Below are 19,043 nucleotides of genomic sequence, written 5' to 3'. Positions count from 1 at the left end.
GCTGGTTAAAGCTCTATCATGCAAAGAAGAAGCCATATGTGAACATGATCCAAAAACGAAGCCGTCTTCTCTGGGCCAAAGCTCATTTAAAATGGACTGAGGCAAAGTGGAAAACTGTTCTGTGCTCAGACGAATCGAAATGTGAAATTGGTTTGGTATGGTTTTAGACTGAATCATTTTTTCCTAGGATTGAATGAATGGGGAATTTGTTATTTAATGCATCACAGTCAATAAAAAACAATATGTAATGTTAGCCAAGTAGGTAATTTTAGTAAAGCACACCAGTATTACCATGTTCTTTCAAGCTCACTATAGAACAGTTGAACCCTTATCCATGCACAGGATTTTTGAGAATTTTAATACTGTATAATGATTATTTTTTGTCAATACAGTGATCTTACAACGGGAACATCTATAATGTGCCACTTTTTTTTATTTAATACATTGTGTGCTTCAAGTTGCTACATAGATAATCATTTTGGTTTAGAAACTGTACCATTGTGCACATCCACCTGAAAAAGTGAAGTAGGCATCTCTGGGAGATTGTCTTTCTGCCACTCTTTGTTTTAAGTGTCTCTGTCCGTGTCATTGCAGAGGTGTTGGGTAATAAATCACATGAAGACACAATACCCCCACTCCTTTCCATTCCCTCTCCAGAAGCTCAATGTTAATTGAAGTCTATATGGAGAAGGGATTACAGCAGCTTGGGCTCTCATTAAACATCCAAGAGCAGCACTTAATGCTGCACTGAATACAGACCAGTCTCACTCTCACTGCTCTCCCTGGTAGACAGGATGCTGATTAGCTCTACCTCAACCACACAGGTTATTTGTTGTTATAACTTATTAAAGAAGAATTAATCTGGGCTGAAAATGGTCCGTGTGGAAGTTCAAATGTTTTTTTCCCTGTCACCTCATTGCAAGTGATATTTTGGCAAGCGCCCAAGATATTTTAAAATCGACTTGGACTTAATCAATTTGGCTATTCTTGACAGCCCATTCAGATTTTTATTTATTACTACTTTTCACCTCTGTCTACACCACCGGCTTTAAAGACTTTAAGCCTGAGGCATGGAAAATGTGGACTGATGTAGCAGAATGCATTTTCCCCTCTTTGCTCTCAAGTGCAATCCAAAGTAACATAAACAAGAGACAAATATATATATATATATATATATATATATATATATATATATATATATATATATATATACAATTGAGAATTATTCAAGACTGAAACAAACAGCTGATATTTGTCTAATATTGTATATTGTGCACATATTAATGCTTGATTGTCATGAATAGGACACATGTCAAGTGGCAGGGGTGGACGCAAGAGCAGGTACACAAAACTTTATTAGAAAAGCTTGCAACAAATCCAATGCACTGAGCAAAAATCAAGAACAGGAAACAGACAATGGTCAGGTGATTGGCAAACAACGCAAACTAGGCATGGCAAGAGTCAAAAACCAGAAGGATCAAAACCAGAATATCAGAATAGCAAAATACACAAGCTGGATATCAACTGGTAATAAAAGGCACAGAGCATATACTTCACAATGATGTGGTGGTGAGGAAGTCTTTAAATAATGTGGTTGTGACTGAGTACAGGTGCAGGTGATCTGTATGTTGGTGATTGTGAATGTGACAGAGTTTATATGTATTGGGTGTAGTTCATGGCAGCGATGATTGTAGGCCATGCTGTGTTTTGGGAAATACAGTTTAACACTGATTCCGGCATTGACATATCAACATGAGTCATGATAATCATATTAAAAAATGTGATCACTAAACATGGCTCAATTTAACAATATGTGTTCATATATGTAGATATCATCATTATTGTATGAAATGAATAGCATACTGTATATACATGTTCTTATACATAAAATTCCCAAACTCCAGTGACTACATGACTAAATCCATTATTATTAAATCAGTGAAGTCTTGCACTACAAGCAGCAGATCCACAACTGTTAATTCTATCCTCTCTCCAATGCTAAATTTGGGGGGAATTTTACCTTTCACTATGATTCATTGGTTTCACCTTGATTCTAGCTTTCATTAGGTTCTTCTTTCTCTACTTTCCACTGTATAAACTATAGAGAATCTACATATCAAACATCCAAAATGACCTAAAAGATGAGGAAATACAGTAGTAAGCACTGCATACTCATGTATTGTATATCTAGTTACTCTATAGATAGTGAAAATAGGAATTTCTATCCAGATACTGAAAAGAAAAATAAATCACAGACCTTTTGAAAGTATTTTTCCCTACATGATCATCACTGTCAACAAATGAAAGGATTGTTGATTATTCTTTGTTGTTGTTGTTGTTGTTGTTGTTGTTGTTGTTTTTAAACAAACCAGCATTTCATTTTACCTTGTCTGATGTTTAGCAAAGCATTCATACATTATAAAACTGCAAAAATGCACAATTTCTCATCATATAAAGCAACAGCATTCTCGCTTGATTGTCCATAAAAGCCAGCAAATGGATGTTGGGTAACCTGATCTCCTCAAGCACAGAGCTCCAGATGCAAGAATCAACAGAAGAGAAATGATATGAAGCTTTATTTGCTTTGTTAACATCATTATTGCTTCTCAGTAGTTAACAAAATCATATTAAATACTCAAATCTAATCCAAATGTATGTGGTGGCCCTTTGGTCCCAAGTGACTTATCTTGATCCCAAGAGGCAGAATCCAGTTCAAGCTCAGAGCTGAGCAGTTGAGTCTTGGCAATGTTGAGCAGTTGAAAAGTGGCCATGAGAGGATTTGAATGTAAAACCATCAAATCATCTCATTGCCATGCAAAACGGTCACTACGTTTAGCTTTCACTGCTGATGAACCAAATGGGCCTCATTTATCAATGTTTTTGGAAAGTTGTGTGTAAATGTTTTTTCTACTCCATTACAAAGTTACAACCGTTTAAACTTGACAACAAAATCTGTATAACTGACAACAAAAGCTGAAAATTTGCCCAAACTAAGGCACTCTTGTAGGATAAGAAAGGTTTTTTTTTTTAAGGAGGATTATCATGAATATAGCCTTGTGGGTGACCTACTAATAAATCTGTGTAACAGGTATAGAAATTATACTGTTAAGTATATTCATTAAGTAGAACTAACACAAAATTACTCATATCGGTACCTGAAGTACCTGTCTACTTGTGTGAGTACTTTCCCCTTTAATTGTCATGATGTCATTGGTATATGTAATTTCCTGTTCTGGCTCCTCCTCTTCGCTTTGCATTGTAATTGAAGGGGAGAGGTAGGTTTAATTTTGAATTCTCAATCTTATTTCATCTTTATTTAAATCATCATTTATATACATATATACTCATTTTAATTTGTGTGTATAATGTTATTTTGCTTATCTGTGCGATTATTTTTGTTGTTTTACCCTACTTTTTGAATTTTTTTTTTTTGTATCTTGTTTTAAAATGTGGAAATGAGCGCACATGGTGACCATCGTACATCATGTTTATTTTATCGAGCACACGGTAAGGGCAATTCACTCAAAGAGGCTGCTTATTTGTGGTATCAGGTGCGATTAAAAGACCGAGATGATCCGATGCTTGATGTGTCATGTTTGAATGACTCACCGCCGACACTGCTTCACATCTACACAACGCAGAAGTACTAGTTTTATAATTGGTGTCTAAGCATCAGTTTTGCCTGTATGGCTGCATACCAGTCACACTTGGTGCTGAGATACACCAGGTACATCTGTTCATGTCTGTAAAAACGGAGGCCGACTGTCTTTAAAATGGTTGAAAACCAATATAAAAACTACATATGAAACCTCATCAAAATTTCAAGAGATTTATTTTCATAGGCGCATAAATGTGGACTGATCACATTCCTGTCCAGACATCATTGTAAAGCATTTGCTTTCAGAGCCACACAGCTGAGAGGAATTTAATTACTCAGGTGAACAAGCACAGGGCCCATGAGTTAAAGTATGAATGCTTATTAAAAGTTTATTAATATTATCACATTGTGAATATTCATGAGGCTCAGATGGAAAGCCTCTAGAATGGGATACTGTTTCAGTGTTTGCTGTTTACTTAATTTCACACATCACTGATTATTTTCTTTACTATCTTTGCTTTGCTAAACCTTAACACCTAGCACCATAAATGTTTAAAATGTGTAAATGATTTCACTGCAATCAAGCTCATCAAGCTAACTGATATTATGAGCAGAGCTGGGAAATACACATTAACCCATATTCCATTTTAATTGCTTGCAAGCTTTAATAGATTTTAGGGTCTGTATCTCCAACTGTAGTTATTGCAAATGCATTTCATTAGCTTGTGTTCTTTATCCCTCTCTATGAAATATCAGCTTTTATAAATAACAAAATTAAAGGCTTTTCCCTACTTTGTATTTTTAAAAAAAAAAAAAAAAAACTTTTCCCAGTGCAAAACTGAGAATTGGTAATTGTGTTTAATAAAGAATCAATTTAGAACAAATTAATTTTTTATAAATTATATAACCCTAGTTTTAAACAAATATTTTGTTACATTGAATGTAGTCTAATTTCTGTTAATCCCAATTATAATTATTGTATCATGTTCTTTAATAAAAATAATACAGACCTATAAGAAATGTTCCAATTTCTGCTATAAATATGATATAAATTAAAATATCAGACATACAGTGGAGGAAATTAGTATTGAACACGTCAACATTTTTTTCAGTAAACATATTTGGAATGAGAATAACCTCATTGGAAATATATTCACTGAAAATGTTTTTGACGTGTTGAATACTTATTTCCCCCGCTGTATATAAAGTTTAATTAGCCATAAAAGCTGAAGCAGATCCACATAAGCAAATTAGTTCAAAGAGAGGATTTTAGACTCAGCAAAGCATTTCCATTAGAATTGTGATATAGACAATCATGTGATATAGTCCATGCCTTGCGAAAGTATTCACCCCCTTAGTGTTTTTCCTGTTTTGTTGCATTACAACCTGGAATTAAAATGGATTTTTATTTGTATTTTATGCAGTGGACCTAAAAAAATAGTCCAAATTGTTGAAGGGGAATGAAAACAAAACACCTTGTTAAAAAAAAAATTAAACTGAAAAGATCTTATCCAACCAATATACACCAAATTGTCACACAATTAATTGATTAAGGTCCACCTGTGTGTAATCAAAGTGTCACATGATCTGTCACATGCTGTCAGTATAAATATACCTGCCCTGAGTCTGCAACACCACTAAGCATGCAACATGAAGACCAAGGAGCTCTCCAAACAGGTCATAGACACAGTTGTGGAGAAGTATACATCAGGATTGGGTTATAAAAAATATCCCAACCATCCCTTTGAACATTTGCTTAAAGAAAAAAAAGAAAACACTTTTGGAGTTCGCCAAACATCATGTGGCAGACTCCGCAAACACATGGATGAAGGTTCTCTGGTCAAATGAGACTAAAATTTAACTTTTTGACCATCATGGAAAACACTATGTGTGATGCAAACCAAACACGTCCCTTCACCCTGAGACCACCATTCTCACAGTGAAGCATGGTGGTGGAGCATCATGCTGTGGGGATGTTTTTTTCATTGGCAGGGACTGGAAAACCGGTCAAAATTGAAGGAACATGGGTGGCACTAAATACAGGGCTTGAGGAAAACCTGTTTCAGTCTGCCAAAGATTTGAGACTGGGATGGGAGTTGACCTTCCAGCAGGACAATGACCCTAAACATACTGCTAAAGCCACACTGAAGTGGTTTAAAGGGAAACATTTAAATGTCTTGGAATGACCTAGTCAAAGACCAGACCTCAATCCAATTAAGAATCTTTGGCATGACTGTAACCAACACAACCCATGTAACTCAAAGGAGCTGGAGTAGTTTTGCCTTGAAGAATGGACAAAAATCCCAATGTCTAGATGTGCTAATAGAGATATACTGCCGCTGTAACCACAGCAAAAGGTCAATCTACAAAGTATTGACTGTTGGGGGGGCAGTATTTATGCACACTCAAGATTTCTGATTTTTGATTTAATTTTTGTGTCACAAAAAAAATATATTTTGCACCTTCAAAGTGTTAGGCATTTGTGTAAATCAAATGGTACAAACCCCCCAAAATTCATTTTAATTCCAGGGTGTAAGGGAACAAAACAGGAAAACACCAAGGGGGGTTAATACTATTGCAAGTCACGGTAGAGCTGGTATGAGTCACTGGTTTGGTCATTAAAGTGCTGCAGTGAAAGAACTGGGTTATATTGGTCCTCCCAGGTGGCCCTCGCCTCCCTCATCAGTAGCCATGATTAAACCTCCTCTGTTTGAGAAACTGCCTTTAATCTCCAAAATCTTTACACTTGATTACTTTCAATAATTACTTTTGGCCGACTGAGCCTACATTGGAAATAACATTAAGAATTTTCTCTTCGTTATTTCAGTAGGTAAAGAGCCAGACCCAATTACCAAGAGCCTGTAACAGATGTGTTTATAACAAACCTGGAAATCTGATACTTTTAGTCTTAGTGATTGCTGCCAAAATGATTGGCCCCGTTGAATTTTTAGATTACCCAATTTGATACAAATTAAACATGCATTCATTCAACTTCACTAAACACTTTAACCTGGTCTATCCTGTCATGGTGAATCAGGAGCTTATCTTGGCAAGACTGGGCATATGGCTGTAATACACACTGGATGGGATGCCAGTCCATCGCCAAGCCCCATGCACACACACACACACACACACACACACACACCTAGGAGAAATTGAGCAGCATGCTTTCGTGAGGTGGGAGGAAACCCACAGGGAAAACATATAAAACTCCTCATAGACAAGTTCAGGATCGAACCAGGAACCCTGAAGAAGTGAGGCAGGAGCACTACCTGCTGTGCCATTGATTACACTGTTAACAAAACTACCAAAACAACTGAACAGTGAAACAAGTATAGCCTAAACAGAATAAACAACAGTCTCAATCATTTCAGCTGAACACAATTGATCAATCTTCAGCAGTTCTCTCTGCTCTTCTTTTTTAATGCTCCACTTTTGTGCTTGTATAACACCTCTATAGCACTACCCATATATTTTTGCTTTTAATGTAAAATATGGAAAATATATGTCAACATATTCTATCCAACACTTCCTCAACTGTTTATCACATAAAATACTGTTCTAGAGGTTAATAAGTGCCTGAATATATACAGGCTAGGGCATTAGCCTATATAATATGTTAATTCCATCACAGGTGTTTTAATATATATATATATATATATATATATATATATATATATATATATATATATATATATATATATATATATATAAAACATAAACAAGTATAAATCTACACCACTTCCTTGAAAAGCAATATCAATGCAATATCAAGGTAAATATGGCCAATATGATATAGAGCTTATATGAATTGAAGCAGATATATAATAAAAAATAAAACCTCCAAGTCAGGATTCTGCTGCGTATACTTTAATCATTAAACTAGACTAGATACTTTAAATAGAACTGTAAAATATAATGTATTATTATTTCAAACAAAACAAATATAAATTGAGGCACATAAAATTATAATCTCTGTTTAAATGCATTTATGTGTTATTGAATTTTAAAGGCATTATTTTCCTTTATATCTCAATACTGATTTTAAAGATACTTTAAGATTTGGAGTTTCAGAGACGACTACAGATCCTTTCATGCGTAAGACATCCTGAACTGTACCATTCATAAAAAAATTGTTGGATAACAGCTTCTTAATTCTGACCCCGAAGCACAGGGAGAGCATGCAAACTCTGCTCACACAGGACGAGGGTGGGAATTGAATCCCCAACCCTGGAGGTGTGAGGCAAACATGCTAACCACCATGCCCCCCAACAATATATAATAAATGTATGTATATGTAAATATGTAAATATATAATAATACATCTTTTTATCATTAATTTTGTGTTAGTGTTGTCTGTTTTTTTCATTGCATTTTTCATTGCATTTACTAGATTTAACAATCATTTCCAAAACTTGCTATTTAACTGGTAGTCACAGAAATCCCTTGAGTAGTTCAGTGTGTTCTCATAGTGTCAAAACAGTGATTCTTGGGTCTAAATCAGCCAAATATTGGTGCTGAAACCAGTTTTAATAGATTAATACATAATATTTATAAGCACCAGCAATCAATACAGCAACTAACATATAATATTTTTGATATAACGTGTTCTGCTGAAATGTAAGGTATTTATTTGGTGATTTGGCCAACAAATACATTTTTTAAAACTAAATAATAAAATATATCATTTTAAACAATACACTCTTTTTAAATAAGTAATGATTTGAATTAATTAAAAGTCATAGCAAAAGCATTCACATACTGTACTTATGAGAAGACCCAAATTATTTTTGGGAAGGAGTGGGTATAAGGCAACTATTGCCCAAAAACTGTAATATTCCTGCAAATTGATGAAGTGTTGACTATGAATAGTCTTTTTTTATGGGCAATATGATAATACAACGACTCAATAATGGGGCACTTAGCTATTGGAATAAGAGGTTAAGAATACTTATATGCATCTATATGCCTGTTGCAAAATAAATACAATGGTCTATCAATCAGCAGATTATCATTTGTATAATTGCAAGGAAGAGACAGACACAAACAATGCTATTTAGTGTAGAAAGTGTAGTCTAGTGTAGGATCACTTAGAATATATGCTTGCATATCAGTGTCGTCAAAAAAATAGCCATCCTTGCCACAACAATTCCCTCTTATCTACATTCTTGTAGTCGCTGTGGCGTTTTTCATAAAGCACTTGGCGTTCAGAAAGACACCAAAGACACCAGCAGCCCAACATTCATCTTGCTACTTGCTTGCATCTTCTTCTATGGCTTCTTTTTTGGCTTCTCTTCTTCGTCGGCAAGAAAGTTTTGTACTTGAGTGCCATCAAGTCACAGGCTGCATCAGAAAAGGTGTAGCATGTCCGAATTCTAAGTATGCGAGAAACAGTAGGTGAGAAACACCTGGATGATGTACAGCTTCTGGCAACATTTTTCAGTATGCAACCGATGGACACTACAGCCCTACAATGCAACGGAAGTGGTGCGGAAAAAAACAAAACGTGGAAGACAGTGTCGGCTCCTTTTAAGTATTCGACCTTGGGTAAACAAGACTTGTTAAACAATATCCGAATAAATTGTTAACTTGTTTAAGATTTTAGAGTTTATGATGACATCGAAGGTTACATGACAATGCTAACATGGCGGATGTAGTATGTCCGGGATTGTAATCATAATACACAAGCATACTGATTAGTACGTTCTGTTTCAACTGCAATGCAGTAGGTACTGCCATGAATGCAGTATGTACTGTCATAGTATGTGATTTTGGACCCAGCCGTAGTTTTATGTAACTTCAGTGGCTCAGGGCACGTGAACAAAAGCGTGAATCTTGTTGGTTGGCCAGTTTCTAACGCGACACGTGAAAAGAAAAAAAAAACGAACCCCTCGACGTTAAAAAAAAATCGACGCTTTGATGCCATGCATTTTACGTGTGCCATGCATTTTACACTCCTATTGACAGCAATTGGGACGTTACACGTTTTACTAAAGCAAATAGGGAAAACTTGATTAGTGTGGATACTGCTTGCAGCTGACACAGAAAAATGCCCACATGGTGAAAGAGGCCTAAAAGATGGTGAAAGCTGCACCAAGAGGCACAGAAAATTGTTAAATGCATTCTCTTGTTTTAACATCACATTTATCTGTGCAAACGAATGACAAAATGTTATGGGAGTGGGTACAAACATACAAAGCCGGCGGGACAAACAGAGGTCATGTTCATTAACATGGGCGTGTATCGGATGGTTCTGCATGACTTACTGTGCAATGTTCTGTGATTTTACTGTGATTATTCATTCATCTTCAAGAACTGCTTTATCTTAGTCAGTGTCACAGTGTTTTTAAACGACTAATTTGTTAATAGTTTGTCAAATAGGACTAACCGGGTTTGTTAGAAAATATTGCAGACAGCTGCATATAAAAATAAAAACTGTAGGAGTGGATGGCATCGGTCCATTCCCTCTTAAAAACGGTCCTGCGGACACCTCTACTCATCTACCATCACAAATGTTAAAGGTAATGAAGTGATCCAGTTGATAGCAGCAGGCTTATTGTATAATAATACAACCACACCTGGCATTAGCAAAATGAATCTACCTTTTTTTTTGCTGCTAAGAATTAAGCACATTTTCTTGAGGAACTTCCTGGACTTTCAAACAGCTGGTCACTCCAATAAAAGGCTCAAGAGTGGCTGATTAAACCAGCCAGCACTGTTGCCATGCCAATGTGCAATGTGTGTACAGAAGAAATTGGACTGTAGTGGTGGTCAAGGGCACAATTATGCCAGGTTTATTCTAGTGCATCTAAGGAGAGGTAGTAAACACTGAACCAACAAATGATGTAACTGCTATATCCTGGTCTTGATAGACTCATAAAATGGTTATGTAATCCCCAGTCAGGTGGCAGTAATGGTACTTGACAGCATAAGAAAGTAATTAATTTTGATTTCTACTGGAAACTTCAGAATGACCAAGAAAGGGTGTCCTGAGTGGTGTCAAAACTAGGCATTCATGAAGCCATCCCCAGAGTGATTGACTTGTAGAAAGATCCCACACACTTAAGCTTTATAACTGATGTGCATGACTGGAATGGTAAATTATGTTCAATTAAGTGTTCAATTAAGCGTTCATATGCAAGTGTATATGACAAACTGTACTAACCGTGCTCTGAGATGGATTAACTAAAGTCAATCTCAAATAGATATCAAAAGAAAATTACCAGGCATTGTGGTGTGGTTCTCTTGTCGACGTGTGAATCTGCATTGCTCCTGAGCCTTCATATGCTGAACCACGATGGTGCATACTGGATGGATTGCTTCCCCCTGTAAAAAGTGATTTAGTATTACTATAAAGCTGACACGTTATATAAACACAGCTTATATTACCTCTCAAAAGACATGGGGCATTCAGGTAATGTACAGAAATTTGTGTACAAGTATATAATTAAGCAGGGGTCATCAACTGGTGGACCGTAGTCTGGATGCGGACACAGCAAAGTACAGGAAGATTAAAAATGAAAGCAGAGCAGTTGTCGTTCAGTGGCTTTTAAACATTAACCAGTTTTTTTTTTATGTAACTGGACCTTCAGAAATATTAGTCAAATACCCCTGTGCCTAACCAAAATAGGACCTCTATATTGAGATACAACCTTTCTAAACTAATTTTAACTTTCTAAACAGAATGTATCCATCAAAAATGTCTATAATAGACACACACCAAAAGATAATCTGCAAGGAAATCCATGAACCTAATGCTAACTGCTTTACCCTTAATATCTGTAATATGTATAACAGTTAGTTAGATAAAGACAGAAAGAGAAAAAGCACAAGAAAGACAAAGTGAGAGAATCCATTCGAATAAATGGAATTAGCATGGGTTGCCTTTCTGGCTATTCATTAGAGAGGGAACAAAGAGCAATGTTGCATTTATATTGTGTATAGCCTCTATTTCACCTCAACACTGTATTAAAAAGCTGTGATGAGTCAGGTGTGGGTGAATAGCAATGAAAAAAAATGTGCCTGGGGTTAAAAAGAAACATCTAGCCAGTTTGCTGACCAGTGTGTTGTGCCAAGTATTAAAGTAGTGAAACAAAGTTCTCGTCTCATGTCGATAGCCCTATTCACAGTATTTCTGATAGTTGTGTTAACACAAAGTGGTAAACATTTACCGATGGCATTTCATTACACGGTCATTATAGGGAACATGCTGCTCCAGTCTACAGCTTGTGGAAATCACAAAGGGCAGAAGGCTCTGTGGGGAACCTGCATATGTATTTGAGTAAGTAAGAAACAGAGTAAGTTCCTTGTCATGTCATGCCCTTGAGCAGATGGTAGAGCTGTTGGTGGCATTGACCTCAACAGGGAAGGAGATTCCTGCAAAAGGTGAACACGAAGGTGAGGAGAGATTCATCTCCATAATTCCTGAATTTAACAGCCACCTTGTCTGTTATTAAAGGAGCATTTGTGCATAAAACTAACGTTTAATATGTTAGTTATATAATGAGCAACTGTGTCTCTGTCTTTTAGCAAACTTCATGATTTTGCATTGTGGTGGTTCACTGCTTGGTCAGCACGTATTATGCAATTTAAAAAAAAAAAATTCAATCATTTGGGAATTCTTTAGATTCCTAGCAGCAGCTTTCTGTATCATTAATCTTCCTGGCTTCCTTCTGTCTGAGCATTATAACAAAAGATATCGTTGTCATGTTACCAAGAAACCCCAAAGTGTTCTGTGCTCAGACTTTCCCTAACTGACGGTCACATAGCAACTGATATGGGGAGTCCTTTAAAATGTGTCCATACAGAAATCTTCATTAGATTTTTACCCTACGCTTAGATTATCCTTGTTACAAGACCATGTGTGAGTTTTTCCTATAGATATGATAATATATTACAATGATATTCACACTCACCATCCACTTTAACAGGAACACTTATACACATTCACCTAGTTATCTAATCAGCCAATCATGTGGCAGGTCAAGAGCTTCAGTTAATGTTCATACCAAACATCAGAATGGGGGAAAAAATGTGATCTTTGTGACTTTAACCATGGCATGGTTGTTGGTGCCAAATGGACTGGTTTGAGTTTGAGAAACTGCTGATATCCTGGGATTTTCACCCACAACAGTCTCTAGAGTTTACCCAGAATGGTGTGAAAAACCAACAGACAAAAAAATATTGACTGAGCAACAGTTCTGTGGATGGAAACGCCTTGTTGATAAGAGAGATCAAAGGAAAATCCAGATTGGTTTGAGCTGCCAGGAAGGATATAGTAACTCATATGATCACTCTTTAAAACCGTAGTGAGAAGAAAAGCATCTCCACACACACAATACATCGAATCTTGAGGTGGACGGGCTACAACAGCAGAAGACCACATCAGGCTCCACTCCTGTCAGCCAAGAAAAGGAATCTGAGGGTATCATGGGCACAGGCTAACCCAAACTGGACAGTTGAACATCAGAAAATAAGAAGACTGGTCTTTCTCCAGTCTTCAAATGTCAAGTTTCGGTGAGTCTGTGCCCATGATAACCCAGATTCTTGCTCTTAGCTGACAGGAGTGGAACCTGATGTGGTCTTCTGCTGTTGTATGTGTCATTCCTCTTTATTACACATAACTTCATTTACGGACTTTAATGTTGGGAATTCTTTATATTTACGGATTTATTGAGTTAATACTGATGTCTGGTGAAAATTTCATGTGAATAGCCTCATTGGAAATATATTTACGCGTCCAATACTTATTTCCCCCGCTGTCAGCTCAGATCAGTCCGGTCATTATCCTCCGATCTCTCTCATAAACAAGGTGTTTCAGGCTGCAGACCCTACGCACTAAGTATGTTTTTTGTTTTCCACACAATCCTTTGTAAACTCTATAGACTGTCTTGTATGAAAATCCCAGGAGATCAACAGTCTCTGATATACTCAAACAAGCCCATCTGGCACCAACAACCGGCATTGTGCTGCCGCCACATAATTAGCTGATTGAATAACTGCATAAATGAAACAGGTGTACAAGTGTTCCTATTAAAGCAGACGGCGAGTGTATGTTGGCTTTTGCTTAGCACGTAACCACACAACAATCTTGTCTAGAATGCAAACTGATATGTGGCACCAAGCAAAGAAGAAAACTAACCGGCAGATAAGGATCCTGCTGCTGGTTAGATAATGTATAGCTGTCCCAAGGCTGAGGCTCAGAAAAACATTATCATAGGAAATGAAGCACCATTCAGGAAAGACAATGGCAGGTCATTAGAGAGCTCACTAAGCAACACATTTCATTATAGCATTGATTTCTTTCTGTTCTTGGTGACGCATGGTAGTGAAGAATAATCCAGACAAATTTATAAAGACAGGTTTCTCCCCTGCATTTGCCAGAGGTAGTAACTGGTCATGATTGCCTAATGTGTTTTTTAGAAATACGATAATTTGAAAGTAAGGCTTGATTTTGGACTGCAGGGTTGAACTAATTGTATAATAGGAAATCAGGTTTCCCAGCTAAATAGCCAATGTTCTTTTCACTGGAAATAGTCATGTAAACAATTGCCAGGAGGATAGAAACAACCAATTTAATTTATTAGAACATCCATCTCTTTATACATGACTATTTTAACATGTGAGGTAGCGCATGGTAAGGCTGTCCTCCACAGCATTTAATGGCAAAAAGTCAGCATGGCGCTTTATTTAATTTTTTTTTTTTCACTATAGCAACAGAATTGAATGCCTACAGCATTATTTAAACATGAGGTAAGATTTGAAAATGTATTACAAATTTTTCATGATGCTTTCACACTGCTGTTGCTTGGAACCTATTTTACTCTGTGCAGCAATGGCATCTTTGCAGAGTTCAAGAAAATCCCTGACTGGGGTAGATATTCAACATGCATGGCATGTGCAGCTCATGCATTTGATGAATGTAAATGTTCAGTTACTGCTTAGTCTTTATCCTTCTCTCTTGTGTATACAGTATATATACAACAGCAATTCCAAAACATTTGGGACGTTGTGTAAAAGATAAATGCAAACAGAATGCAATGATTTGCAAATCTCATAAACCCATATGTTATTCACAATCAAACCTAGAAAACATATCAAATGTTTAAACTGAGGAAATGTACCATTTTAAGGGAAAAATATGGTAATTTTGGATGTGATGGCTGCAACACGTGGGACAACAAAAGACTGGAAAAGTAAGTGTTGTATTCATCCTGCAGTGGTCTAAATGTTAATAATAAGTTGTATGTGCTTAAATGTGGATTACACAGGCAGCCAGTGTAACTGTCCGATATAACAATAATAAGGTAATATACTGTAATTATATTAATAAATACACCTATATGTGCCTTATGTACTGATATAAAACTTATCTTACTCTTCTTAGCAGTGGAAATTAAAGCTGCATTACTGAATTATTTACTACTGTATATAATAAACTACTCTTCTGCTAACAAAACAATAGAGCTGGCACATAATTAGCAAATCCAATCATTTTTCAAGTGAATTAATTCAGTTTAGAAGCCATTATGCAACATAACAAGCAGAAAATACGTCTACGCAAAATGTACACTTCTAAAAAAACAACAACAACAAAAAAACAATATACAACAGCAAAGCAATTAGTATGACAAAGTTCTAATTAAACTAATGCATATTTTCATCTCATTAGATGTTCATTAGATCATTGTGTTCTCCCTGCTCTTACATATGCATGTGAAACCTGGACCTCAAATACTAAAATAATTCAAAAATTAAGGGTCACTCAACGAAGCATGGAATGCTGCATGCTTAACATATCGCTATTAGACCACAAGACTAATGTGTGGGTGCGAAGTCAAACCAAAGTAATGGACATAATCAAAAGGGTGAAAACATTAAAGTGGAAGTGGGCAGGACACGTAGCAAGAATGAAAGACCAAAAATGGACGTCTGCAGTCCTAAATTGGACTCCACTGGAAGCCAAACGCCCAAGAAGACGACCTAAGGCCAGGTGGGCTGATGACATCAGAAAGTTCGCTGGAATCAATTGGCAACAAAGGGCACAGGATCGTAGTTGGTGGCGGCATTCAACAAAGGCCTACGCCCTGCAGTGGGCCGAGAACGGCTGAAGAGAAGAGATATTCTAATGAATTAATGTCAAGGAGGTGAAGGTGGATGCAGGTACACATTATTTTATTAAGTAAAGTGCTAACAAACAGAAAAAGACTTCAAAACGAGGACATAAACATGAACTGTGGTTACAAAGCAAAGAACATACAGACTATGGGCAAATCCGTTGCGCACACAACACAAGACCATTACAACCAAAAGCTTGACAACCAGACACTGAGAAACTACAACTGTATATAGTGGTGCTAATCAAGGTGCAACCAGACACAGGTGAGAGCTGGGGCTGATGGGTAATGTAGTATTTTGTCTCCTTGGCACCACATTAATTATTTTAATCTCTACTCCAATACAATTGGCTATTTTTTGTAGAGTCATGACATATAATTCCACTTCCATGCTGTAACAATACAAAATGTGAAAAAAGTTCAAAGGGTGTGAATACTTATGCAAGAAGGCACTCTGTGAGCACACTGTACTATCAGCAAAGCAATTCTCCTCTACCAGTATATACTTGTCAGCATGCCCATGTACACAGTGGCTTTGCTGTCCTTGAAACAATATGAATTATTCTCTTTGCGGTCATTAATACTATTGAATTACCTGCCTGTGATTGTACTACATACTATTCTTACACATTCACACATTAACACACTCTGACATTTTACATGGCAGCAGGCGATTACTGTATATCACTGTCAGCTGAAAACTTAACACTGCTACTGTTTTATTGCACTATTACACCTCTGAGTATAGTGTCACTGCAGCATCATGTGCGCTACACTACTAACCTACAATGCCGCTATAAGCCTGTACATACAGCTGTATATAGCACAGTTCTTTTTATTCTATACAATATTCTATTATTTCTTGCCCTGCGATGGATTGGTACCCTGTCTAGGGTGTACCCCTCCTTGTGCCCGATGCTCCCTGGGATTGGCTCCAGGTTCCCCCGTGACCCTGAAGAGGGAGTAAGCGGTAGATGATGGATGGATGGATGGATTATATTATTTCTGTTCCATAGACATTCTCTATTCATATTATGATTGGAGATGCAAGCATAATTATTGTACTGGTTGAATGACAACTGGTACAATCACAAGAAAGGCTATGCTCTGTTTTGCTTTATTCTATTCTATTCTAGCAACCAAAATTTGACTGTACTGATGTATAATACAAATATTTAGTTATTTTCTGTTTTACTCCATTCTGTTCTCTTTAATTCTGTTATATTCAACTCAATTCTATTCTATTCTAGTCTCCATCCATCCATCCATCCATCCATCTTCTACCGCTTACTCCTTCTTCAGGGTCGCGGGGAACCTGGAGCCTATCCCAGGGAGCATCGGGCACAAGGCAGGGTACACCCTGGACAGGGTGCCAGTTCTATTCAAGTCTATACTATTCTATTCTATAAAACCTAATTTCACTTTTCCATTTGTACAGTGACAAGAAAGATATTCTGTTCTCTTCTGTTCTGTTCTAGCAAACCTCATTTCACTGTATTTGTACTATGGCAATGAAATATTTTGTTTCTGTTTTACTCCATTCTGTTCTATTCTATCCTGTTATATGCAACTTAGTTCTGTTCCATTCTATTCTGTTAAATTACATTTGATTTTTTTTTTCTGCAATATTCTATTCTATTCTAGCAAAACTAATTTCACTATACATGTACGATGGCAGTAGAGATATCTATTCTACTCCACTCTTCTATTCTATTCCGTTTTGTTACTGTATATTCTGTCCCTTTCTAATCTACTCTATACTGTTCTGTTCAAATCCATTCTACTTCACTCTAGTTCAGTCTGTTCTTTCATATTAAATGCTGTTCCATTTTGTTCTATTTGTTCTGTTTATTTATTTATTTTTGTTTGTTTCTGTCCTCTTCTGTTCTAATTTGTTATATTCTATTCAGTTCTGTTCGATTCCACTCTATTCTGTTCAAATCTGTTTTTTTTTTTAAATGTATTCTATTATCTTCTGTTTTGTTCTGTTCTATTCTATTCCTATTCCTTAAAGTCCTTAAAATACGTAGAAACACAAAAGAAACAGCTGAGTGCAGCTCTTTCACTGACCCTGTGCTTCTCTTGAACAAACAGAAGTTTGAAGTGGGTGTTAAAGAGAAGACGACCACAGTGACATCTCGTCCAGTCCGCTTACAAAACGCACTCTCCCATGCAGCTCACAGTAAACTCAGTTCACACCAAACTATAACCAGCAGTTCATTCACTCTACTTACCGTTTGCCAAGTACAGTGGTGGATCCACCATGTCAGCAGCACGACTCTGAAAGTTAACGAATTCCTAGAAAGTGTCATGTTCAGCATTCAGGTGTGCGTCGAGAGACTTTAGAAAGGAATAAACATATATATGCTTAGTCTAAGAATATTCGACCAGTCCACACTGGTACATAATTTCGGGTCTACGCTGATTAATTATTAATCGAGCACCGGATTCTCCCTCGGTGACAGCAGTGGTGTGCAGAGTGGGTGGCTTTCCTGAAGAGGACTGATGGTGTGAGCGGTGTGTTCAAGAGACGCGCAGCGCACTGCTGCAGCCGTACCTCCCCGCCTCGCGCTCACTCCCGCACACCCCGCATCATATTAACATACAGTCACGCACGAGGCGCGTGAATCTGAAGTAGTACACACGGATGTACACAGCAAAGTCTTCAGTACTAACTTAACACTTAAGGTCAGACTCAAATGAAAATGACATAAGTAAATAATAATAATAATAATAATAATAATAATAATAATAATAATACAAACAGCAATCCTTATTCAGCATTATTTTGCTTTGTATTCATCATTTTTTATTTTTTATTATTTTTTTTTTTACTATCACTTTTCCTGAATTCATAACCCGTCAAACGCGTAATTGCGCGGCACAAACCAAGTGGATAAGCTCGAGGAAAACTCTGAATATTTAATATTTAATTAACACAGTTTTCATTATTATTATTATTAAATGTGTTTGATAAATAAAAATGTGCTAAATAAATAAAATATAGACTATATAGATTACAGAATAACGTTTCCTCTGGAATAAAAAAAAAGTGTTTATTCTAAGGAAATGCTACAGGCTTAAAGAGACCACTGAACAATGAAGGATAAAGAATGAACTTTTTGGACGTATGAATATTTATTTATTTATTCATTCATTCGTTTTCAGTAACTGCTGATCCTGGTTATGGTGGTGGTGGGTCTGGAACCTATCCCTGGAGTACTAGGCATCAGGCAGGAATACCCCAATCGGATGCCAGTCTATAACAAGGCACCATGCACATACACATTTTCAGACCTAAGGGGCGATTCAACATTGTGAATCCACCT

The 19,043-nt window shown here is 36.7% G+C and overlaps 1 protein-coding gene across 1 annotated transcript in view; it reads right to left on the bottom strand.

The window, feature by feature from the left end:
* ghrhrb (growth hormone releasing hormone receptor b) overlaps window positions 1–18,228 on the bottom strand; it is a 50,583-nt gene extending 32,355 nt beyond the window's left edge. The window contains exons 1-2 of the mRNA XM_017479223.3: window positions 17,949–18,228; window positions 10,822–10,924 (exon numbers count right to left, since the gene is read on the bottom strand). Of these exons, the coding sequence (XP_017334712.1) occupies window positions 10,822–10,924; window positions 17,949–18,035 (190 nt within the window). The 5' untranslated portion in view covers window positions 18,036–18,228. The remainder of the gene's footprint in view (window positions 1–10,821; window positions 10,925–17,948) is intronic.
* Window positions 18,229–19,043: the final 815 nt, after the last annotated feature.

This window comes from Ictalurus punctatus, chromosome 11 (assembly GCF_001660625.3).
Source record: "Ictalurus punctatus breed USDA103 chromosome 11, Coco_2.0, whole genome shotgun sequence".
Lineage (NCBI taxonomy): Eukaryota > Metazoa > Chordata > Actinopteri > Siluriformes > Ictaluridae > Ictalurus > Ictalurus punctatus.
The sequence above is the reverse complement of the archived record's forward strand: the minus strand, read 5'-3'. Positions and strand labels throughout refer to the sequence as shown.